General features: G+C 34.7%; 3 protein-coding genes across 4 annotated transcripts; 1 reads left to right on the top strand and 2 right to left on the bottom strand.

Moving 5' to 3' along the window:
- Positions 1-288: 288 nt before the first annotated feature.
- Positions 289-1,303, bottom strand: LOC111498521. Its single transcript, XM_023149811.1, has 2 exons — positions 1,023-1,303; positions 289-596 (listed from the first exon to the last, which is right to left on the bottom strand). The coding sequence occupies exons 1-2, from the start codon at positions 1,236-1,238 to the stop codon at positions 417-419; spliced, it is 396 nt and encodes a 131-aa protein (XP_023005579.1). The 5' UTR covers positions 1,239-1,303; the 3' UTR covers positions 289-416.
- Positions 1,304-17,250: 15,947 nt separating this feature from the next.
- On the top strand, positions 17,251-20,297 carry LOC111498342 (scarecrow-like protein 27). Its single transcript, XM_023149535.1, has one exon. It carries the CDS (start codon positions 17,746-17,748, stop codon positions 20,059-20,061), a length of 2,316 nt encoding a protein of 771 aa, XP_023005303.1. The 5' UTR covers positions 17,251-17,745; the 3' UTR covers positions 20,062-20,297.
- Positions 20,298-24,156: 3,859 nt separating this feature from the next.
- LOC111498501 (small heat shock protein, chloroplastic-like) lies at positions 24,157-25,924 on the bottom strand. Of its 2 annotated transcripts, none has more exons than XM_023149777.1 (2): positions 25,526-25,924; positions 24,157-24,926 (listed from the first exon to the last, which is right to left on the bottom strand). In XM_023149777.1, exons 1-2 carry the CDS (start codon positions 25,743-25,745, stop codon positions 24,508-24,510), a joined length of 639 nt encoding a protein of 212 aa, XP_023005545.1. In that variant the 5' UTR covers positions 25,746-25,924; the 3' UTR covers positions 24,157-24,507. The 2 variants fall into 2 exon arrangements, with proteins under 2 accessions (XP_023005545.1, XP_023005547.1); XM_023149779.1 differs by having other exon boundaries at positions 25,529-25,921.
- Positions 25,925-26,971: the final 1,047 nt, after the last annotated feature.

Genomic DNA, 26,971 nt, shown 5'->3' with positions numbered 1-26,971 from the left:
AAATACATTACTGTCAATATTTTTTCTCAAAAGTTCCATTAACATCAACATTTCTATTTAACTATAACTTATATTTAAATAGAAATAGTGTGTCAATAATCTTGACGTATAAATTTTATAATATAAGATAGTTTACAATATTCCACATGTATGATTTTAAACATCGATATAAACTTAGAATATATAATATCGAACGCTACTCAAAAGCTTATATTATATCAATCTTATTCATTATATAGTTTAACTAAGTTACTAAAAAACATATTTATCCAATTGATCATAGAAAAATATGTATAATGCATGCTTTTATTTAACACAAAAATCTTGAATATAGTAGACCCTTAGATACAATACATTGATTTTTGGAACATATTTTGAAGATCATAGGAAATTCCGAAGAGATATGAAGTTGTGAGCTAGGGTTTTCGATTGTGAATAGGAGGTTTCCTGTGGGGCTGTGCATAATCCATCACGACCATGTCTTCTCCAACCTCGTTTTCCTCGGAGTTCACCACTTTGTCTATGTCTTTGTCTTTGTCTCTGTCTCTGTCTCTCACTGGAAGCTCCATTGCCAACCTTCTAAGCTTCTTCATGCCCTGCTAAATTTCCAAGGTCCATTAATGGTGATTGTTATTTTAATATCTCTTTTCCATGCATTTATCATTCATATGCTTTTGTCTATATTAATGCCTTGTCTTGACCTAAAAATTAAATGTTGTTGTCGAAGGAAATGTTGATAGAAACGATTGGATTTCACGTGTAAACCAAAAATAATAAAAAAAATGATAATATGTCGATGAATATCTCGACCAAAAACCATGAAAACGATTCTATTATATAATTTTCACATTGGAATGATTTGATTATTTTAAAGTCGAACAAGTTCTTGATCATTATTTTTAGGTTCTTATAGTAGCAAATAGGTAAAAGAGACTACTATCAGCTCGGGGTTAGTTAGACCCATGAGCCTCCATGAGAAAGACGAATATTATCAGGGTTAAGAGCTAAACAAGTTGATATACCTTCAATATTTCAATCCCAACATTCTCCACGGAAGAAACCTCGTTACTTTTGCTTTTATCCAAACTTCTCTTGAGTTGATCCATTCGAAACCCTGGAGAGATCATACACGATTCGAGCCTCGAGCTGTGGCATAATTTAAGAAGACGAGCATCGCATGCATGCAAAAAAGTTGACAAGAATAGGAGAGCGAGAAACAAAGAAGTTGGCATGGGCATGGAAATGGAAAGAGAAATAGAGAAGAAGGGTTTTGTTTTGTTTGGAGTGGAGTTGGAAATTAGGGTTAAATGGAAGTATTTGTAATGGAAGGGAAGGGAAAAAGAGAGCATTAAATGAGGATGGAAAAACGTTTGTTAAAGAGAACATGCAGGTGTTTGGGGTATGAACCTTCAAACCAAACTCTTAAGTATATGGTGGGCTCTTCTTTGTCTCCTCAATCTCTCTCTTTTTTAACCAATGGGACTCCTACTACGTACATACTTACCTAACCTATGCATGGAGATTCGAATAATTTCAAGTCTCGTAAAGCTCGATACTAAAAAAAATTCAATAACTAGATCAAACCAACTCAATTTATACCGTGTGGGTTGAGGTATGAAGTTATTTGAGTTGGGTTGGGATCAAATAAATGAAAATTTTATGAGTTGTGTTGAGTCGGGTCGAGTTGGGCTGGGTTCATTATTTGATGAAAGTTGTTTAAATTGAAAATTCTACAACTCGAATAATTAGGTTAAGCCTAAAAATGTCCTAACTCGACCCAACCCAACCCACAAACATTCAACCATCGTCTTTATTTCTTAAAAGGAAATAATAATAATAATAATAATAATAATAATAATAAGAATAATAATAATAATAATAATGGGAGCAAGAGAAAAGAATGGGAGTGAACAGAGAAGCATGGCTTAATAGTTAGTTTGCATCTTCAATTAGGGACATGAACCACTCCAACTCCTTTCCAGCCTCCCCATTGACCCTGTTTGCCACGTGGCACTCCATCCATGTGCCTTCAACCTATTAAGGCTTGCCACGTCCGAATTCATGTTGGTTTTTTGTGGGATCTTAGGGTTTCTTGTTGTCTATGTTTGTCGTGTGGTTTGTTTGGGGAGTCAATTCGGTTTCAACATAGTTGGGTCACCACAACATGGCTGCACCAATGAAATGATTTATGTTTTTTTTTTTTTTTTTTTTTTTTTTTTTTATTATATAAATATAAGAATATAGTATTAATACGCTACCAATAGAGATGTTCATTTAATCATTACGGTTGGTTGGGACCCACCTCGATCAAAGTTGGTATTCCCCGTTTAAAAGTGGAATCAGGGAGGTTTTCAATTTCAATAGGTATGAGATCCCACGTTCGTTCGAGAGAAAAACAAATCATTTCTTATAAGGGTGAGGCGTTTTGAAATTGTGAAGTTGACGACGGTACGTAACGGGCTAAAGTGGACAATATTTGCTAGTGGTGGTGGGGTTAGGCTGTTACAAATGATATCAGCGCCAAACACTCGGTTGTGTGTCAGCGGGGAAGCTGGACTTCCAAGGGTAGATTGGAGAGAGAAATGAAATATTTATTATAAGAGTGTGAAAACCTATTCCTAGCGAGGAGAACAATATTTATTAACAGTAGGCTTGAGCTGTTACAACGAGGCTGAAAACGGGATTTTGTATTCTCCATCTCCTTACGTGCCCGCTTTACTTTATAATATTTCAAATATTTCAAATATAATGTATAAAAGAATATTAACTATCATTCAAAGTTGCTTTCACCTCTCTAAGCCCTCAACAACCAAATTTGTAAGGATCTCACCATTCCATTAGAAACCATGCATTGAGATTTGTCCTTTGAATTATTGAATTCCTTAACAACAAAATCATTTCACAATTTCATCCTAATCTCAATATCTTTCACAACATTTGATGAAGCTTCGAAAGGGGAATATCGGTTGCTCGAGCGAGGAGGTAATCGCTTAAATTTGAACCAAAGTGTCGGTGGTTCTCTCGAGCCAAAGGAAGTGAGTACTAGGATATAACGGCGGGGATCGTCGTTAGCTTCTGCATTCATGTCTAAAATGCCCTTGTTGTTGCTTAAAAAAAGAAAACATTTCGGAAAATTTTGAGTCTTTTAAATACTCAATAACTGACCCTACAATTGGAGTCGGAAAATGTAATCACATGCAATATAAAACATGATATTAATTTCTATTGAGACGTACCTAAAATCATGACCTTAAGCTACAATTCTTTACATTACTTTCATACACATAGTCTTATACCGTGATCCCTGGGCCTCGCCAGGTATACATCATATAAAAATCATATCTAAATTTCATATAACATATATCAAACAAGTCATTCAAATTAAAATGGTTCATATGAAAATTCTCAAACTACTTTTGTTATAAATACATTCAAATTAAAATAAAAAAAAAATAATGAAAATAGTGTTCAATTTGTACCTTGAGCCCATTACTGGCCCATTTATCTTCGGCATGTTTAAATTTGCAGGCTTGGGCCTTACTAGACATCCACAGAGACCTTCAGCCCAATAGCCCATAAGTTGATCCAAGCTCATTTGCCAAGGACTTGAGAGTTCAAAGGACGGAAAAAAATTAGAAGGTGTACCAAGTCGGTGCCTTCAAAACAGACATTTGCATAAGAGGAATAATGTCTATAGTTGCAAGCAAGGAAGTCAGAGGTCATATGAGACATGCGAGGGTCAAATGTCAAATGTGCACAATGCAAGTTCATATGGGTAAACGACATTGCTGCAAAAGAGGTAGTTGAGTAAAGTGGAGGAGAACTCGAGAAAATGTGTTGCAAGTAAAAAAGTCAAAGGGTTAGATGAGACATGCACTAGGAAAGTGCCAAAATGTGCGCAATACAAGTCTGCATAGGTAGACGACGTTGCTGCACTGCACTGAGCAAAGTAGGGGAGAGTCCAAGAAAATGGGTTGTTCGCTCTAAAGAAGTTCTCAAAATGCAAGTACATATGTATTCCTTGAGCTATCACCTTGTGTCTAAGGTAGATGGCTTCACAAGAGTGTCGAGGCTAGCATACAATTGAGAATAGAGCAAAAAGTCAGACATAGACGCCATAGTGAACGAAACTATAAAAAGATCAAAGAAATGTCAGTGTAGTGTTTACTACGTGAATAAAATTAAATATATAATTTTAAATTTTAGTTTGGTAACTTAATTAGACAGACAATTATTGTGTTTTAAAAGCATAATTTGACCTCAAAGTTTGGTGTGTTGTCTGAAAGTCTCGACATTCATACACACATCGGATATTTAGGTAACAAGTTTTGTCCCATGCACGACCAAGCATGCATCATCCCTAGCCCTCCTACAAACCCTAAACTCAAATTTCCCTATACATTTCACCTCATTAATGTTGGAACAAATTAATGAAACATGAATCCATGGGTTTATATGATGGGTGGTGCGTTATACAAAGGCAACGTAAATGTTATCGAATATCTTAACCAAATATGTTATATTCAAATTATGACGCTCAAGTAGAGAAGAAATATGTAACCGACCCAGGCCCACCGCTAGTAGATATTGTCCTCTTTAAGCTTTCCCTTTCGAGCTTCCCTTCAAAGGTTTAAAACGCGTTTGCTAGGTAAAGGTTTCCACACCCTTATAAAAGGTGTTTCGGTCTTCTCCCAACTAATGTGGGATATCATAAAATACATGAATGAACTGATATCACATTTAAACGAGAATGTCTGGAAAATATGAAAATTATGGTTAAAAAAATTAAAAGAATTGATAATTACTATCTATACTATACTATACCAACCCTGTGTACTTTATTTTTGAATAGATCAATTATATGAACTTCCAAATTTAACTTAAAATTTTTTCATAGATTTTATTATTGGAATGAAGGAGACAACACAAATTTAAGATTGATAGAAGGTAACATATAAATGGACAAACTTAAGAGGTTGTTGGAAAACATGTTTGGTTAATCATGTTTGATGAGATATTTTTGTCTTTCTTTTCTTCATTATTTTGGCTTGTCTTTCATTCCAAAATCACAAATATATGTTAATCAAGTTAAGAAAATATCGGGAGTGTTGGGATAAAATAAGCTGATGGCCCAGCACATGAATGAGCTAATACCACATCTGAACGAGACCAATAATCTAAATAGGATGACTAAAAAAGGTTTAGACTTTTCGGTAGCTCAATCACAAGAACTTCATAATCAAACGTATTTTACTTGAAACAATTTTATATCGAGTGAAGACAAAACATGTTGAAATGACTCGTGTTGGTTTGTGAGGATAGTTTTCACTCTTAAGAAGTGAGAAATAGGTAGCGTAACCATATCCGATGGGAATGTAACCCTAAGAGTGGAGACATGTAACCCCACGTATTGTCGTCTCATGTAGCTCAAGTATCCATTAATCTCTCTGGTGCACGTAGACGAAATTTAAATTTTATTTTAAGGAAAATAAATAAATAAAACAAACACAACATTAGATCCCATGTTACTTCTTAGAACTCTCCTTCCAAACATTAAAGAAATTATCATATTTAAAAATAAAAAATAAAAAAAATAAAAAAGAGAGCCACATGGGGCATGGAATTGCATTCACTTCTTTTGATATTTGAACCTGGAGAGAAAAAGAGAGGGAGAGTAAGGGATAAAGCTTCTGACTTTAAAGGCTTAATTAATAATAATTAAACAAAATAAGTAAGCTTTTATTATTATTATCTTAATTAATTAATTAATTAATTATAATTAATTGGGGAGAGATTTGATTATATTAATTATCAATTTGTGGAAATGGGTAAAAACTTTAAACAAACATTCATTTACAGTTTGTAAAGCTTATGTTTCATAATTATTTGCATTTTAATATTATACAAATACTTTTCCTTTTCATAATAATAATTTTTAAAAATTTAACGCCCTTGTTTGACGGGGTTTTAAGGTTTCTCATTGTCGTTGTAGTTGGGTACGTCCATGATGGAGTGAGCGGAGAGAAGAACCGTTTCAATAATTTAAATATATTTGAAACAATGATTAATACAAAACCCGTGTTACTTTTATAAGCTAGAAGTAATCAACGTGATCATGTCGATCGTATTAGTCATGAAAATAACGAGATCACCCGATATCGAATCCGAATTTCGAATCGGAGCGTGACGAAAATATTTTTTAATAATGTTTTGAATATACGAGGGTGATTTATAATAATAATAGTTTATGTTTAAAGAATGGCAGCTTCTAATTCAAACAGGAATCATAGACAGACACTTTATGTCGGCGTAGGAACAAAATCAACTAAACATTAAACACATGCCAAAATGTCATCCAACTTTCAAGGCTGTATTTATTAGGATTTTGAATTTTATAAAGTATTTAATAAACCCTTTAATTTTAATTTTAATTTTTTTTTATTGATGAATTTATTTCATATTTTATATTTTCTATCCAATTTTAAAAATATAAAAACTTATTATTTAATATTTAAAGACTATTGAACGATTTTAAATATCGATACCATTTGTTAAAGGGCTTTTATGGATACAACCTTCAACATTTGAAGCTATATATTGGCTTTCAACTTAAATGGTTTCATACATACGAACATAATCTCGACCACACAAAAATAATCGAACGATTAGCAAATGACCTAACATATTATGATCATCTAAATTTCGTTGGAACGATTACTAAGTTGAGGGTTGACTTTATATTCAAACATGATCTTTTGACTCCCGTGTGATTATCTAAGATAAAGTTATGAGAATAGTTAGTATTAAAAATAGTTATGGAGTCGATATACGTACACATAATAAAAATATGCAACGTGCACATGTGAGACCTAAATTTTTACAATAAAAACATGTTCTTTTTGTAATGGATGAATAATCTATTACAACTTAGGTCCAGAATTCGGATCAAGATTCAAAATCCAAATTCTGTATCTAATGACCATTCAAGAGTACTTGATAATCTCGATTCATTCATGTACTCCTTCTTCACTTTAACTAACGGAAATTAACACTCAATTAGTAGAGTTGCATTTCTCTCATTTACTATAACGGCCCAGAACTATCGCTAGCAAATATTGTTGTCTTTGGACTTTCCTTTTACCATTTGTGGGTCCCACTTATAATTCAATAACCATTGTCATTGAAGCGTGACAAGGAAAAAGCTCGATAAAAATGTGCGTTTATTCATTCATTTTTTACTAAAACACATTTTTTTTATCTATTTTTTCCTTATACTTTATTTACTTTCGTTCATATAATAATTAGGTTTTAGAATTAAAAAACAAAAACATGCATGATTCAGGATATTATTTGTTTATTTTCTTAATTAATTTATTATTTTTAATTTTCTTTTTTAGATTTTATTTAAATTTTAAAATAATTTCTTTAGTTTTTAATTCTTTTAGTAGAGAGACTATTACATTTAAAAAAAAAAAATGTTAAACATATATAAAATTTCAATTTTATATCTTATATATTAGTTGATATATTAGAGATTTATCTGATTAATTAAATAAAATTTTAAATTTTATGTCTAATAAAATTCTATATTTTTAAATTTTATTTATAAAAGATTCATAGTTTTTTTTAAAAAAATAAAAATTTTAAGATAATACAAAATAAAAAGTTTTAACATGTAAATTTATAATTTATGAATTAGTCAAAAATATTATGTTTTAACTAGTTTAATTATAATAATAGTAATAATAGTAATAAATAATTAAAAAAAAAAATCAAAAGGAGAAAAGTTAGAAAGTCCGTGTTTCTCTGATAGCCCTATAACTTAGAGGCCTATGACCCCAAACTTTCCCCTTTTACCCCTTACTCCCTCCTTTATTATTCTTTCCTTCTTCGTAGTTAAGGGTCATTTCCAATTCCATGCCCTCCATTTATCCTACACCTTTATTTATATTAAATTATTCACTAAATTAATAAAATAAAATAAGGGTATTGTTAAAGGCAAAGTGCAAAATTTAAGGACATTTTTGTTAATTTAGCTAAATATGTAAATATCAATTTTGATACTTAAATTTTAACTTCATTATTTCAAAATATATATATATATATATACTTTTTATAAATGTTGCAATATTTAGCTACGATGTATTCGAAAAACATTTATAAGACAACATAATGAAATATTAAAAATATATATATATATATGAAAAGTAAAAACGTCCTATTCTAACTTAAAGTCTAAGAAATTAAATACAACTACTCTATGCATAGTTCATGATCTCAACTTGTGATGTCGTTAGTCAGTCGTACATGAGTGTTTTGCCTTTAATTGAAATAAAAATAGCATGTGACTTGAGTATTTTAAGAAATACTATAACCCTACTAAAGGGGTTAGATGCAAACACACACAATCCCTTAAGCAACTATTCTAAGCGAATAATTAAATGTAAATGTGTATTTAATATAATCCACATGGCCTGCACGTATGAGTATGGACCCACCAGTTGGTTCGCACACTTCATAAGCTCCCTTTTTTAGTCGGATTAGTATTCTCTAGTGCTATTATTGAACCTCCAATATTCAAGAATGCACTAATGAGCTTCCTAATTAGGAGAAAGCACGTAAATGACCAAAATGCCATCCAACCATTGACTTTCACTTTTTCCTTTTTTTTTTTCCACTATTTTATTTTATTTTATTTTAAAATTTTACTTTCTATCCAACCCTAAAATGCTTAATAAAATTCATCAACTTGAAAATTAAAATAAAAAGTTAGAAAACTTTGTTGGGTGTTACACTATGAGTATATCTTTTACGATTATACCGTTAATGATTCATGTCATAGAACTGTGATGGAAAACCTAAGGCTAAGGCTAAGACGGTAGGTTATTTTTCACTAAGTGTATGTTACATGTTTCCTTATATATGGAGCGTATATGTATGGTAATGTCTATTTGTGAGCCTATGAGTGAACTAGTCATATTTATGCGTGCTACCCATTTAGTATCTCAATTAACGCTTGGTGACAAGGGCGTGACAGAGTTGGAAGGTTATCGAACTGCTCTACTTAAAGTCTTCTTTAGACTCTAAAGCTTTCCGTGTGAATTAACCTATCTAATTGTAAACCTATTTGGATCATGTTTGTTTGTTAACTACTCACATTTTTATTTATGTAAATTTGTTTCCATGGGCTCCCTCAAACTCTAAGTTTTATACTAAACCTTCTTTAAAAATTGTATTTTTTTTCTCTAAGTAATCGTTTAACTTGTATTGAGAAGCCACGCTGTTATACAATTGTGAGTTACAACGTTGTGGGGAAGAACATTGTGTCATTCATGGTCAATAGTCATCGACGAATAGGTCTCTATGGTGGTCAACAACATTGTAGAGAAGAACATTGTGTCACTCGTCGTAACGGTCGGTTTAAAAAAATTTGGCAGGCGCTAGAATTCTTGCAACCTCAATCTAAAATGCACGCCTATCATTCCCTACTCCTGCTCAACCACACACTTTCTGCACACCAAACCCGCTGGAATCGTCTGAGAGAGTGTGAAAGATGGAGATAGAAAGCAGAAGATGAAAAGTTTTCCTTCTTCCCGTTTGAAGTCCACCATCGTCACAAGTGAGAGAATATTACATACGCGCAACGAGAACAAAACTGGACTATGATGGGTCCAGGGGGTGCAAACCGTCTGGGGATTCATGTTCGCACGTGTGAGTTGTGTATAGGAAAGTACTACACATCTAATTTAGTCCGAACTAGAGGCAACTACTATGATGGTTTTAATGATAGGTCTTTAGAGCATGAATTGCATGTGTTTGCATTTTTTCAACCCCAACAGTGGAGTCACTTACGGAGTATTTCTTAAAATGCTCAAGTTGTGTGCTACTTTTATTTCATGTAAAGGCAACACACCCTTATACGACTGACGACAACATCGTAATCAGAGACCATAGCGCGTGCAAAACCTAGTAACGTTTTAAATTCTTAGACTTAGGTTAATATAGGTCATTTTGCATGTAATGTTTTATTTAATTTATTATTATTGTTTTTATCCTTTTTTGATCAAAACACGTAAGACCAAAACAATGTTTTAAGTTAATCGTATATTTTTAAGATGAATTTATGATCTACGAAGAGCATAGAGTATGATGACCTTCAGGGTTAGCAAAAATCTAGGGTCGTTACATTCATGGTCAATGGTCAACGAAGAATAGGTCTCTATGAGGGTCAACACCATTGTTGAGAAGAATATTGTGTCACTCGTGGCCACTGGTCATCCATGAATAGGTCTCCACGCAAGTCAACAACATTGTAGAAAAGAACATTATATCACTCATGGTCAATGTTCATCGACGAATAGGTCTCTACGGGGGTCAACAGGTGTGAGGTTGAGTTCATGAAGTCGTTAAGTTTATTTATTTAAATTTTTATTTTTTTATAAAATAAAATGTAAAAGCATAAATTTATTTTTAGATATATATTTTGAATGTAATTGTTAATGTAGGGTCCACTTAGGGGCTAACTGGTAAGCTTGAAGGTGAAGGTTAGAAGTTACCATGTGCATGTGCGAAGCACTGGATCCGAGCCCAGTTTATTATGTATATTTATATAAAATATATTATCATTATCCCATGGACCAAAAAAGAAAAAAAAAAAAAAGAAATCCTTCTTTCAATTCTAAAACTGGATGACTTTCTTTAAAAGCAAAGAATTTTACTCCATATTTTCCACCTTTTTTTTAAACCACTATTAATTTAACGAAAATACACCTTATTGGTATAGACAGTAACTTTCAACTCTTTTAAGTCTTTCTTCGGCATCCTATTTTCAGTAGTACTTTCATTCAGATGTGGTCTCGATTCTTTCATGTACATCCTTCCTTTACTCGAGTGTTACATGCCCACCAACTTCTACCTTCATTCGTCATCGAACCACATCTTATTAGGAGAGAGGTACCTCTTTTGTACTATTTGTAACAATCCATGATTCATATAAGGATTTAGAATCTAGATTCGGCACCTGTATGACCCGATATTCTCCTACATCTTGTGTGACATGGTCATGTTACGCACTCTTCGCTTCTAAGAGTGGAGACTTGTACCATTTGAAACAACCCAAGATTCATATCAGGATTTAGAATCTAGCTTCGACACGTGTATTCCCCAATATTCTCCTGTATCCCCTATGATATGGTCATGTTACGTACTCCTCGCTTCTAAGAGTGAAGATTATCTCCACAAACCAACACGAGTTCTTATAGCATGTTTTATCATCACTCACATGCATCCCAGAGAAATTTCTAAAAGGTCACCCAACATAGATGCACCTCTAATTGATTCTTGTTTGGCTATGTATGACATCTCTAGGGTTGTATGAGGCTAATTCTAGGCTTTATAGCTCTAAGCAAGCTTGTATAGGGTATTGAACCCTATGTCTTTTTATCTTTTGAGTTTTAACCCGATCGGAGTCCTTATTGTATGGTTGAGCCTCAACCCGTTGTATGATGCCCTCTTTCACAAATTCAAGTAAAAATTCCATTAAAATTGTGAAATACTAACGAAATGAAATGAATGTCTTAATAGGAAACGACTTTCGGCGACATTTGGAGAAACTTTGAGGAACGAAAAATTAGCATAATCGAATTTAGGAAAACATCAGCTAAGGTCAACCAAATAAGTGGTTTTAGTATAGGATAGGCTGGATAATTGTTTGATATATGACAACACATAGCTAGTGGCTCCTACACGTGTCATTTATGTTTTTTACTTATGATGTTTTGATGATGACGTATGGTAACATGAATGAGTTATATGATGATGTCTTATGATGTTTTATGATGATTATGCTGTGTTATTTCATGACGTTGTATGATGATGACGATGCATGATAATATGACGATGTAAGATGATGAAGTTTCATTAATATGACGTTATTTTCCAAATTAAGATGAAATGCATAAATGTCATGCATTATGACAAAATTTTTCCTAGGATACAACCCTAGTTAATGTTAATGATGATGAATGTATGAAGACCAATGCACATATACTATAAGAACAAAACTTAAGGTTGTGACAAAAGATGTTTTAAAGTTGAGAAACTACAGGGACCTCATGCATTATGTGTGTACATAAACATCGAGCTACTACTTCTTTTACGATGATGGGTATGGATGCATACACTACGATGACGATGGTGATCATACTACGCATGACACTCAGGGGTCTACAAACCTCTAGACGTCGCTACGTACAACTAGCTCGACTATGATGTGTTCAAGGGGTGCGAACCGCTTGGGGATTCACGTTCACACGTGTGAGTCGTGTGTAGGGAAGTACTATACATCTAATTTAGCCTGGAATAGAGGCCACCCCTATGATGGTTGTAACAATAGGCCCCAGAGCATACTTACATGTGTTTGTATTTGGCCTCAATAGTGAGGTCACTCACGGAGTATTTCTCAAAATACCCATGTCCTATTCTACTTTAATTTCAGGTAAAGACAAGACACCCATGTACGGATGACTACAACATCGCAATCAGAAACCATGACGCATGCATAGGCTAGTAGCATTTTTTAAATTCTTAGACCTAGGTTAGTATAGGTCGTTTTGTATTTCATGTTTTACTTTATTGATTATTATTGTTTTTGTCTTGTTTTTTAATTATGTTTTCAAACACGTAAGACCATGGTAATGTTTTAAGTTGATTTGTAAAAGATGAAGTAATGATTTACGATGACGATGACGTTTTAAGAGTTAAATTCTTCATAAGAACTTAGATGACGGTAGCGACTTTAGGTTAGCAGAAATGTAGAATGAAATTTGATTAATTAAAAAAATAAAATAAATTAATTTTGGATTAATTGATAGGTTAATACTTTTTTATTAAAAAAATAAAAATAAAAGGGAGATTAGAAAAGAATATTTGAAAATTAAATCACTTAAAGTGTAAAATTCAAAAGTTGAGAGGAAAAAGAAAAACAAAGATAATTTTGAAAATTAAATTCGTACTTTGATTTTAACTTTCAAAATAATTCTGATTTATTCTTAATACTTTTAATATTTATTTTTATTTTCAACCTCAAGCTTTCATAATCTGATTTAACTTTCAAAATCATTATGATAGTTGTTTATTAAAAAAATCATTATTTTAATTTATAAACTTTTAATATATATATATATATATATATATATATATATTATAAATTCTTCCATTTTATTTTTATCTGTACTTGGGTTATATTTACATAACGACTAAATATGGTCGTGAAAGTAGGAAGGTTAGAAAAGATGGAAAGTGGAGGGTAGCATTTTGAGACTATATAATATAATAATAGACTTTGAAAATAGAGCGTTTATTATTTCTTTTAGCTAAAGGCTAAGTTTCTTTATATTTGTATGTCATTTAGTTTGTATCATTCGAGCTTGACATGATCTATCTTATTAGTAAGTGATTTCTTATCATTTTGATGTTAATAGATATTTAGATTTAAATGTTTTGTTCTTTAATAAAGTTGAATCGAATTACGAAGAATTACACTTATTTGAGATGAAATCATCTTCTGTTTTTATAGATTCAATTAATGAGTTACTCAAAACTATATTATCAACTGGTTATGTAAATGATAAAAATACTTATTTTTTAAATGTTCGAAGATAAGTTAAATAAGTATAAATGTTTAATGGTCAAAATCAAACAAACCTAAAAGGTTTTTCTTAGTTAATATATTGACTGCTAGTAGATATTGTCTGCTTTGGCCGATTACCTATAGTTATCAATCTCACCGTTTTAAAATGCATATAGTAGAGAGAGGTTTTCACGCCCTTATAAATAATATTTAGCTTCCCCTATGGGATCTCGCAATCCACCCTTATTGGAAGCCAGCGTTCTCACTAGCACACTTCTCAGTGTTTAGCTTTGATACCATGTGTAAATATTTGAAATTTTTTACACGGTTATATATATATATATATATATCCAAATCTAATAGATAAATATAAAAGGTTAAAAAAAGACCAAAAACAAGAAGAATCCTAAAAGCCGAAGGAGTAATACAATAAAAAAAATTTAAAAAATAGACTTTTTTTTACCAGTTTTTAATAATTACCCTTTTTTCCAACCCCAGTACGGTAAAAAAAAAAGTATATATAATATATATTATATAAATAATAAGAATGTTAAATAAATAAAAATAAATAAATAAATAAAACACCAACAGACCCACAGACAGAAAAAGGGAGAGATTCACTTTCATATCATCCCGGCATACTCGGCTATACCGCCTTCCCCTTGCCGCCACTTTTAACAAAACAATTAAATTTTAAATTTTAATTTTGTTTTTTTTTCTTTTTTCATTTTATTTTGTTTTTTTCTTTCTTTGCCGAACCTAAGTTTGTTTGGTTACACACGCGGCCGTGCGTGCATGTTCAATCATTTGTGACTTTAGCTCACTTGCCTCGTCTCTAGGCTAAGCCTTTCAGCTCGACCTTGCCTTTACTCTAGGCTCAACGTCTTTCATATGTATCGTGACGACATCCCAAGTCTCAAAATGTCACTGAACGTCATAACTTGTTTGAACATGTTTATTGAGAACTGACTCATAAGTCAGTTATTCATCCATTCAAGTTCTATGAGTCATGAACTATTCTTTGTCCATGCTGCGTCATTTTCATTTTTGGATACTGTACCAGATATATACATGCTTTCCGATATTGTCCTCGAAAAACTCTTTTTTTAAGAAAAAAAACGTCCAAGACACTTGTCTTGCATCACTCGCCCATGTGTGACAAACCTATCCGTAACTATGTCTCTCTCTATAGTACATTTTGAGTCATTTTTTTGTATAGCAAGAGTAGAAATAATTTTCATAAGCAATCCTTGAGCTTTGTGGAGCCCTCTTCAAGTGTCCAGTTGACACCAAATTTGGGGAGCATTCATATTTCATATAGACAAACTTCACTCTAGAATCATACCCCAAAACTCATATCGAAACTCTAACTTTTGAGGCTTTCGAGGTTAAGGCTTGGGGCTCTACCTAAACATTTTTCAAGCTTGTCTTTGACGCTCATGTTTATCATTTGCCTTTGTCTTGCTAATGCCTCAGCTTGATTTTAATACACACTTTTTTTTTTTTTTGTGTTGGATGATACACCGTCTTACTCAACTACATCATGACACTTGTCGTTCTTGGGCCTCAAGTGGCCAAATGGACACCATTTGAGGATCGCCACTTTATACTTCATAGTATGGTTGTAACACTCCACACAGAACGTTATGCATGACACCACCCTCCTTACATGGTAAGTGTAGCTCACATCTCTCTCTCACTCGTTTTTTCCTCAACTTTCTTCCTCTCGGTTGTGTGACATTCCCTCTATCCTCTTTGCTTTGTTCCATGGTCACACCTACATATTATTTAAAATTCTATGAATTAAGTTACATAACATTAAACGAGCCATTAGCTCTTCTGGAGGTTAGGTTAATTATAAAAGTTTATTATTTAAAATGTGATAATTGTGTCTAATAATTTCATTATTTTTTAAATTTTATAATAAATTTTAAAATTTTAAAAATTTCGAGTTCCATAACATAACTTCGTACTTCGTAGTGATTATTATTATTATTATTTTTGTATTTTTCACATATACCACATTACTTAAAAAAGTTTAAATATTTAGTAAATATGTCATAATTAGTTGTAGACATTTATTAGACAAAATATTAAAAATTTAAAAACATGGTATAATTTTTTAATTATATAATTAATATAGACATAATTTTGAAAATATTTTTTTAAAATATTAAAACTTATTAAATGGAAATTTAAATCGCTGGATCTAAATTTATAATTTAGTTTTTATTGCTCATTTTTTAATTATTAATTTTGCAAAAAAAAAATATATATATATATTTTCATTTTATTTATTAAATATAACTTCTAAATCTTGTTTACAAAAACTTTTAAATAAATATTTAAAAGTTTAATAAAATAAACCAACAGTTATATTGACCAACCATTTTGACTAAATTTATTTTAAATTTGTTCAATATTTAATTTACTTTTATTTATTTATTAACCTATTGAATTCTCCATTCATATTTGTTAATTAATAAAATAATAATTATTTTTGGTACAATAATATATATTTTATTTCTTTAACTTTAGCTTATTTAACACAATAGTAGGGCCTACACTTTGTTTTTTAAATAATTTTTAATTTTTAAGCTTTTTTTTTATTAAGCACAATTTTTTTTTTACTGGTTTTATGGATTATTTTTGTTGTTTTTTAAAATTAAATGTTTATTCACAGGCAAACAATGTATATTAATAAAATAAATTTTTTTTCTTCATGGGATTTAAAAATATTGTTTTTTGGTTTTAAATCGTATTTTTTGTTCGTAAACATTCGCAATTATATCATTTTCGTACGTGTGTATGTGAATTGAGTTGAAAAAATCTTTTGGACCTATCAAAAATTTTGAGTTAGTTGAGTTGGACCCAAGTAACCCAATACGTGTTACATTAATAACGACGGCTACATAAAATTCAAATATTAAATATTCGCAAGTCAGAATGCATCACTATCATCAATTATAAACGTCAAATATTTTTAATATTCATGATAATCTTAAAAGTAGAGTAAAGTTGGATTGTAATCCTTTTTTCACGATGGTTGGATAGACCCAACAAAACAAAATATCAACTGGCCGACAGGAATTTTTGACTTTCAAAAAGTTCCATCCAACCTATATCGAAAAAAAAAAAAATCTAAAGATGGGATAATTCGGATTAGTCGTATCGGATCATATGAATATCTCTACATTTTTGGACGACTCTAAATCTATAAGTCACTTATGTTCAATTTTTGTTTCAAATTTTCCATTTTTAGAACAATAACCAGTTCTCCTATGCTGAATCTACATGATTCAGCGCATCATTAACTAATATGAAAAAAATTATAATTAGGTTCTTCATAAAATAATTTTAGTCTGATAAAATCTTAATTAAAAGAAGAAGAAGAAGAAGAAGAAGAAGAAGAAGAAGAAGAAGAAGAAGAAGAAGAAGAAGAAAGGGGTTGTGGTGTTGTCCATCTGGTTTGCCTGGTTTTGGGCTTTCTGAAATTAGGGAGAGACAACAGTATCCCACTACAAGCCACTGTCACACACAAAACCCAAACCAATAAACATTTCAACAACAATTTCATTTTTTTTTTTTTTTAATTTTAAAAAAAGTATTGGGGAGAGAGAGAGAGAGAGAGAGAGAGAGAGAGAGAGCGAGAGTGGAGGAGAAGGGGGCGTACACTTTATTGCCTTTTTTATGATGTACGCATCCATGGCAGAACAGAGAAGGCCACAGACCACTGCTACACACACAAGCCTACAACAACAAATAACCCTCCTCAAGTGATAAGAGGAAAAAAAAAAAGCTTAAAAAAACAGAGCACCTCATAGATAATGGAAGGTAGAAGAAAGAGGAGGTTCAAGTGTTCTACTGCTTCTTGGACCAAGGGGAAACTCCGAATTTGAACAATCTCTCAAATGGGGTTTTGGGTTTGGTTTTGGGTTTGATTTTGGGTTTGATTTTGATTTTGATTTTGATTTTGATTTTGATTTTGGGATTCAAGGTTTCCATGGCATGCAAAGAAAAATGGTGGGTTTCCCTCTAATTTCCATTTCCCCTCTTGTTTTGAAACCCTTTGGTTTTGGTTCTTGTTTGGCGTCCTCGTTTTTGGTCCTCTGGGTATGAGGGGTATTCCCTTTCAGTTTCAGGGGAAGGGGGAGTTGGAAATTTCAGCCGCTTTTTCTTCTCCGATTTGCTCTGGTAAGTGGGTTAAGAAAGGAGAACAACAACAACAACAACAACAACAACAAGAAGCAGAAGAAGAAGCAGAAGGTCTTTCTTATTTTGTTTTACCCAACAACGAACCCACTTCCGTTCTTCATATGAGAAGCCCCAGTCCTCCCACATCGGCTTCTACTCTCTCTTCTTCCTTTGGGGGCGGTGCTGGTGGTGGCTGTGTTCCTTCATTTCCTCCGGAGACTCCTTCTGTTGAGCCGCTCCCTGGAGCTGGGATTGGGACTCCCATTTTTCCCGGTGGACTAGAGCGATGTGGTGTTGGATTAGAAGATTTGGAGAGTATGTGGACGGAATCGGCTGGACCAGAGCAGTCTTTTCTCCGATGGATCGCCGGAGATGTTGTTGAAGATCCCAGTCTAGGGATTAAAACTGTTTTGCAAAATGGGAATATCCCCTTCGATATGGATAGCAATGGCAGTATGGGAATTGTCGATCAGGGTTCCGAATTTGACCCCGCCGCTGCCGCTGCTGCTGGTAATGTTCTTTCTAATATCAATCCTAATTTATCGTTTCCTGTTGCTGCTGCGTGTACTGGGTTTTCTGATGTTAATGGTAGTAATAATAAGCCTTTTAGTAGAACAACTTACAAGAGTTCTTGTTTGGGGTTGAACAATCGCCATGGAAATTTCAATGTTCAGAACCCTATCTTTTCTGGGTCTGTTGAGAATCTTGTTGTTCCTGTTTCTGCCATGATTTATCCTCCGCAGCTTCCGCCATTTGAGGCCCCTGATGAGAAGCCTCAGAATTTGAATGCTCAGGTTTTGTTGAACCAACATCAGCAGCACCCTCAGAATTCTAATTTTTTTGTGCCATTGGCATTTGGTCAACCGGAACAGCAGCTTCAGCCTCAACTGAAGAGGCACAATTCGAGTGGAGGGGTCGACCCGAACGGGGCGATCCCGAAAGTTCCGTTTATGGATCCAGGGAATGAAATGTTTCTGAGGAATCATCAGCAGGTGCTGCAGCAGCAGCAGCAGCTTGGATATCCATTGGGTTTGCAGTTTCTTCCTCAGCAGAAGGCAATGTTGCCGAAGCCGAAAGTTATAGGGCTCGGCGACAACGAAATGGCATATCAGAATCCCCCACAGCAGCAACAGCAACATGCTTTGCTGGACCAGCTCTACAAGGCAGCAGAACTGGTTGGGACATGGAATTTCTCACACGCGCAAGGGATATTGGCGCGGCTCAATCACCAGCTCTCACCTGTTGGAAAGCCCCTTCAAAGGGCTGCTTTCTACTTCAAGGAGGCTCTTCAATTGCTTCTCCTTGTGAACAATCCTGTTAATCCTCCTCCACCTCGCTGCCCGACACCGTGTGATGTGATCTTCAAGATGGGTGCTTACAAGGTGTTTTCGGAGATCTCACCACTTATTCAGTTTGTGAATTTCACCTGTAACCAGGCACTACTTGAGGCCCTCGATGATGTCGATCGAATTCACATTGTTGATTTTGATATCGGTTTTGGAGCTCAGTGGGCTTCTTTTATGCAGGAATTGTCCTTGAGGAACCAGGGTGCTCCATCACTAAAAATCACTGCTTTTGCCTCTCCCTCCACACACCATCCCATTGAACTCGGGCTCATGCGCGATAATCTCACTCAATTTGCTAATGACATTGGAATAAGTTTCGAGTTCGAAGTGGTGAACTTTGATTCTTTGAACCAAAACTCATTCTCCTTGCCGTTTTCTCGTGCAAGCGAAAATGAGGCTATTGCAGTAAACTTCCCTCTATGGTCCTCATCAAATCAACCAGCAATGCTTCCGTCTCTCCTCCGTTTCATCAAGCAGCTCTCACCAAAAATCGTGGTATCACTGGATCGAGGGTGTGATCGAAGTGACCTCCCATTTCCTCAGCATATGCTTCAGGCACTTCAATCCTACATTAACCTCCTGGAATCTCTGGATGCTATCAATATGAATTCGGATGCAATCAACAAGATCGAGAGGTTTCTTTTGCAACCAAGAATCGAAAGCACTGTTCTGGGGCGGCTTCGAGTACCTGAAAGAATGCCCCTATGGAAGACGCTTTTCGCCTCAGCTGGGTACACGCCAGTAACATTCAGCAACTTTACCGAAACTCAAGCTGAATGTGTAGCAAAGAGAACTTCTGTGAGGGGATTTCATGTCGAGAAACGCCAGGCTTCCCTTGTTTTTTGCTGGCAGCGTCGGGAGCTGATATCTGCTTCAGCTTGGAGGTGTTGAAAAGGGGAGATTGGGGTTCTCTTAGCAACTCTTATTATGCAGAGGTTCCATTTTATCTACTCTTATAATTAATCATCAATAATATTGAACTGTTTTGTGGCATCTCTTAAGCAGCTTAACTTTCATTCTTGCAACATTTTCTGCACTTCATTCATTTAAGTTCAGACAGATTAGCTTCCTTAGTGTAACTACAAATCTAACTACAACCATGTTACTATATTATTTCTTCTGCAAAACTTGCCATTGTTGCTCTTGTTTTCGTCTTCTTCGTTTCGTGTTTTATTGCTATGAAATGCACATTTTTCTGGTTATGTTGGCTGCTGTTCTTGATCGAGGATGAACGAAGTAGAACCTTGTTTGGCACGAAAAACAAATAATCGAGGTAGAAAAAGGAAGTCGGGGTGTTGATGTGCATACTAGAAGTGTTCCGTTTTATCATGTGACTACGTACCCTTTACCTCTTTTGATTAATTTAGTTCTGCATTTTTCTCTGCTTTGGAACTTCTCATTAGTGAAAAACTTGTTAGAAGATGGCATTTTGTCCCATGAGAAAAGTAGAAGTAGAATCTGGCTTAGACGCTCGCATATATCAAAAAAACTCAAGCCCATTGCTACCAAAACAGACAATATCAGAGCTAGACATCGGGTAGTGTGCCAGCGAAGACGCTGGTCTCCAAGTAAAGGGGAAGCCCACCTGGTTAAAAAAGTGTAGCTTTGTCTTTATCTCTCTAACTACACCACTGAGTTAGGTATCTCATAGCAGTAGCGATTTCGTACTTCTATTTTTCCTTTCCGGGATAGCTCGGATAGCGAAGGCCACACTCCTGTTCATGACCCACCCCACTAATCTTCAAGTAGCCTTGTCTGTGCACTTCTCAAGCTCTTGTTACCAAGACTGTTTCGGGTTTTGGGTTGAGCTTTAAAGTAGAGTCTCGTTCGAGCTCGAAATTTCCAAGTGGTTGCTTAGTTTTAGTACTCAGCCCCGATGTCATCTCTACAAAGACATTGAATCGAAGTGTATTCACTAAGATTCATGTATCTTTTCCCATGATATGCTGCATATCTTGTATCTTAAATTTGTTAGTTGCTTAGTTTTAGCTTAGATTCAAATCAATCTGTTCGACTGACCGAGACCCGAAAGCTGATAAACTATAGCCTTTTGTTTTGATTGAAGCAGGCGTGAGCGATTCATTCATTCACATTGCTAATAAAGTATAATACTTCCATTGCTCGTGTTTTATCTTCGAGTTCGAATGCCGTATTGTTTAGAAATGGTTGTGGGAACAGGTAGTAATCAGGGCACATGGGTATTGAATTGTTTACTCATTTTGTTTAGTATGAGAGTTTGGAGGCTTCTAAACATCGCCTAATTTTGTATTCCTTTCTTCATTTACTAAATTCTTAAAGCTTTAGGGATCATATTTTATACAATAAACAAACAAACAACTTTATTATTGAAGGGAACATGCCATGTTGGACTGTGACAAAACTTAATCACATATTCTTCCTTATAATAATATTACAATCATGCTTCCTTAAAGTTTCTTCAATTTTCATGAACCATATATGATTGAGTTTCTTGGGGGGAAGGAACGTGCGACTTGAAGACTTGGTCATTTGATATTGCGAGAGGAGGCTTGAGTGTCGGTCAACAGTGTTGATGGCCTATTAGATGTATGCTACCATGTACCCCCATCTATCGGGTCCATCAAAAACTGAGATCAACTTTAATTGGTGTCAAACACGAGCTACGAGAAAAATAAGACAACACCTTTCACTGAATGAATATGATATACTGAAAAATCTGGGTTCGAAACGAAATAGGTAGCAAAGAAACTGTCGCCCACTACCGGTTGTTGCACAGATGGTAGTTGTACTAGGTGCTAAAGTATGAGTGTTGTGTATTCATTGAGCAAAGACGAGTACTAATTGTATAGCGACGCCTTAAAGCACCCTATGAAAGTTAGCCATATAAAATAGTGGATAACGTGTTAAAATGCCGAACAAAAACATCATAGTTGAACGTTAATAAAATTAAGATAAAAAAGTGGAAGAGGGAAGAATCCAATGGAAAAAAAAAGAATGAAAGTGATGGTCACATTTGAAATAGAGTTAGAGATGAAGAAGATGAAATTTAGAAGAGGATGGAGAGAAATGGGAACCATTTATTTTTTGTTGGGTGGGTTTGTGGTCCGCTGGGCCTCACCATTTGTGAGCACAAACTCTAGCCTTATTTCAAAAAAAAAAAGTTCAAAACTTCTGCCCTATTGGAATGAAATATTAGACTCAATTTTCGAGGTTCCGAATTTCATAACATAACTAAAAGAACAAGATATAAATAAATAAAAATAAACAAAAGTAGAAATTAAACGATACAAATGACAACTCATAAAGTACAGATTAAATTGATGCCTCGGGTCGACGTCCCTCTGTGACGATACATCCTGAGCACTCCTCCACTTTGACTGGTAACCTATGATCCCCGAAGAAAAACAAGGAAAAATGGTGAGTATAAAAATACTCCATAAGCAACTTCCCTATAAGCTCTCATTGCATCTTCAACCTTATAAGCTATCACGAGATTTTCTCTAAGTTCTAGAAAGTTTAGGCCTAGTTCAACCGTTTATACTTCTGAGAAAGCCTCAAAGTTTTGAACGGTTCTATCTTGTCAGGGCCTTGGGCCGTTACCACTTATACTAAGGAAAACCATCATGAATTTTCTATCTTTGTAGTCCCTAGTCTTCCTTTTGAACGATTTACGGCATTGCAACATTAGCCTTGATCCGTCTCTACACTCAATAGAAGCACTTACCTTGACAACTACTCATGTAGTCCAAATTCTCTCTTTGAAACCTATTTACGGATTTGCGGCGTCAGCCTTGGCCCGTTTCTACACTTAGTAGAAATCCTCGTTTTGAGCTAGCCATCTGTAAAGTCCCTAGTCTCTTCCAAGTCCAGTTTAACGAGATTACAATGTCAAACTTGTCCCGATCCTACAATCAATAACAACTCAAATGTCCACCTTCCTTAATTAAACTTAGATGTCATCAAGGTTTAGGTCTTTAGAGGCATCTAAATGCATCTCACATTTATAGGATGCTCGAGGTTAACTCCTTGAGACTAATCCAATCTTCGAGTGCACTCAAGTTTAGAACTCTAATTGTGCTCAAGGGTGCTTAATCTACTAGAAACGTTCTAACCTAGGTACCTAGGTTAGTTTAAGCTCTTGGCCCTAATCTTAACTTGTTTCGATCTTGCATGCTTTGTTAGGAAGATACTCATAAAACACATAAAATTTAATCTATTAATTCATACATGTTCATTAGGGATATATTTCTATCAAGCATGTAAAGCACGAAAACCATAAATCCTACACTCAAGCAAGTTCAGTGTAGAAAAAATATCCATCAATCGTCTAGAGCATTAATTACAATATCCTATCTTTCATTCTAGCACAGTAGAAAGCATTAAAAATAGCCATCTAATGTTAAATTTTCCCTTCTAGAATCCTAATCATGCCCATCTTTTTAATCTTTTTTCTTAATTGGAGACATAAGTTTGATTCCATCGCATTCAGTTTTAGCTGTGCAATGAAAATCATGCATATTCTAACCATCTAAAGTAAGATATGCTCGTATGCTAGCCCCAAAATGAAGCGTACTTTTTTAAACTTGCTTTTTCACTATTAAAGGCTTCAAAATTCTTCAAAGTCACTAGTAGATTCTAGATCAAGAAGTCAAAGACCACTCACGTGCAAATCACACACCACACATGTGAGTAAGCTCTTACATGCATTTTCACACGCATATTCACATGAAAAAAGATGGCAAATCGTAAATCGATCACCAGATCAATTGATATAGAACACTTTTCCACTTGGCACTCGATACGTATCAACCACCAGGGCAGACGTGCCCCGTAGCCACGTGTCCCTATTCTTTTTCACATGCAAAGGAATTTCTAGATTTCTTAATTTTTTCCCGATTATTTACATTTTTACTTGTTCATAACTTGTGAGGATTCATTCATAGGTCAGTACTTCAAAAATTCTAGGCCCCAACTCATAAGTTAACTCGAACGAAAGTGATCGATAAGGCAACAGAACCGCACCAAACCCGATAGATCTCGAATAGAAGTGGGAGTGCTGATGGATTAATGAATTAAGTTCTCAAAAGTAAATATAGACTCACATGATGGGATGAAGAACGCAGAAGAGAAGAGGCGCCAACATGATGGAAACTTTGACTAGTAAAGCTGCTTATATCTTAGATTCCATCACCAAATGAGGGGGGAAACTCCGTTGAAATCAGCTATATGGGAATTTTCAAAACAGCTCGACAATGTTCGCAAACATCTCCATGAAACAGAGACCACAGCAAAAGGCGAAGAGAACTCCATATTCAACTCTAAAAGCTACAGAGCTTTTTCTTCAAGTTTTAGACCAAACTACTCAACTCTAACATGCTTCACAGCCTTCCTCTCTCCTTCCTTCACCTTCGGCACGCTCAATTTCAGAACACCATTTTTCATTTCTGCTTTGATCGAATCCAGCTCGTAGAGGTTGTCAGGCAAATCCAGTCGGCTTGAGAATCGTCGCCGGTCCTCCTCGTCTTCGAATTCCTTTGCAGCTTCGCCTTTGATTATTAGAGTGTTCTGCTCTACGCTCACCTTCACATCTTCTTTGCTCAGTCCAGGCATGTCCATTCGCAGGTACAGAGCGTCGTCATCTTCTCTTACGTCCCAGCCCCTCCTTGATCCTGCTCCAACTCCTCGTGAAGCTGCCAGAATTGGATCCTCCATGACCTGGTCCATCAGATTCAGGACCTGACTCAGGCTCCGGTTCGGCGAAAAATGATCGAACACATCTGTCACATGGAAATTGAAGTGTATTCAGGTAGTGATCGATCCACCATCAGCAAACAAGCATGATTTCTTACGAACTTAAAGTTCATTGACAATATTGTCCAAGTGTGTGAACAGATTAAGATTCGTGCTGAACAAGCAAACAAGAATTGGAGTGCAACGAATGGACTTTCTCGTTCAAACACAACTAATTTCACATGGCTTTATGCGGATATTTCTAAATCAATAAGCGAGTAGGACTTCTTGTTGAAACACAACTTCCGATGATTCAATGGCAACAAGAGCGATATCCAACACTAGCAAACAAGCAAAGTTTCCACTAAAAGAACAACAGTAACCACTCTCAGATGATTCCATACCGTGATTTGTCAGCATGATCAAAACTAGACAAGCAAACAAAATCTCTCGCTAACAAAACCGATCAGGGCGATTCAATAATGCGCGTCATATAAATTCAACATTCAATACCACCAGTCGTTGCGCAAATCCATTTCAACAAATCAAAACAAAATTACAAAGAAACAAACAACTAATCACATGGCAACCTAGTTCAAAATTCCAGAAAAATCAATCAATAAATCAAAGGAACAAAGAAAACAACTACCTGCAAAACCAGGGAAGCGATCACGATAACGAGAGAGAGAACCGCTCCGGCGGCTGTCCAAATCGACGGAGCGGTCTTCGTCGTCGTAACTAGCAATCTGAGCATCGGTGTTGAAAGAACGACCTACAGAAGGAAGGACAGAGGCGGAACGGACAGGACTGAAGAGCTTAGCGGCGGAGGAAGCGGCCAGCCTTCGGAGAGCAATTGGAGAAGCCATTGACGGAGATTTTTAGAATGCTTAAAATGCGGAGAGCTAAGAGAGCACTTCGATCAATTCATCCAAGAATCTGGGGTTAAGGACAAGAGGAATTGGGGTTTTATTGAAGAAGAAGAAGCGCCGAGAAGGGGAAAGAAGGTTCTAGTATTGGAGGTTCTTGCAAAAGGCGGGGTTTCTGGAATCTTGCCGTCTTTCCCCTAAATTTTTGAAAAATTCATATTTATACCTTTTAATTTAAAATTTATTCCAAAAAAAAAAAAAAAAACTTTTGAATTATTTACCAACTATATAACTATATAACTATATAAAAGAATTACCATAATATTACCATCAACCTATCATAAAACGTCAATTTATATAAACAGTATTATAAAGTATTATAAATAACGTCACATATGACTCCCAATTTTTAGACATTACTATTTTGTAGCCAATTCTATTTTTTAGTCGCTTTGGGTCCGTCCTACGACTTACTTACTTTCTAGCCCTAGTGAGAATAGTGACTCGTGTTATAGGTTGTGGGCCAGCCAAAAAGTTGCCATGAGTAAATTTGTTTCTTTTTCTTTTAGTCGCTTTGGGTCCGTCCTACGACTTACTTCCTAGCCCTAGTGAGAATAGTAACTCGTGTTATAGGTTGTGGGCCAGCCAAAAAGTTGCCATGAGTAAATTTGTTTCTTTTTCTTTTAGTCGCTTTGGGTCCATCCTACGACTTACTTATTTCCTAGCCCTAGTGAGAATAGTGACTCGTGTTATAGGTTGTGGGCCAGCCAAAAAGTTGCCATGAGTAAATTTGTTTAGGAGACCACAACAATTCTCCATGTATTAGATATGTAGCTTATTGAATCAGTTGTGAACATGGCTGAGAATACATCCTCTAAAACATAGGATCGAGGATATAGATATTATAAAAAAATATTTCGTAGCTATTATAAAAAAAACAAAATTTCTTTTTCTAAGTGTATGTAAAAGTAGGTGATTTACTATAATAGTCTAAATCAAAGTTTATCGTTAATAGATATTGTCTACTTTAACCCATTACTAATCTCGTCAGCCTCGTGATTTTAAAACCCGTCTATTAAGAAGATGTTTCCACACCCTTGTAAGGAAAATGTTTCATTTCCCTCTTAAACCAATGTGAGATCTCACAATCCACTCAGAACCAACGTTTAAATTTTCTATAAGTGATGCAATGATACAAAAATTCAACTAATAAAACACTCTCGAGT

This window comes from Cucurbita maxima, unplaced genomic scaffold (assembly GCF_002738345.1).
Source record: "Cucurbita maxima cultivar Rimu unplaced genomic scaffold, Cmax_1.0 Cma_Scf00025, whole genome shotgun sequence".
Taxonomy (NCBI): Eukaryota; Viridiplantae; Streptophyta; class Magnoliopsida; order Cucurbitales; family Cucurbitaceae; genus Cucurbita; species Cucurbita maxima.
Note: the sequence above shows the minus strand (reverse complement) of the source record. Positions and strands in the feature narration are given on the sequence as shown.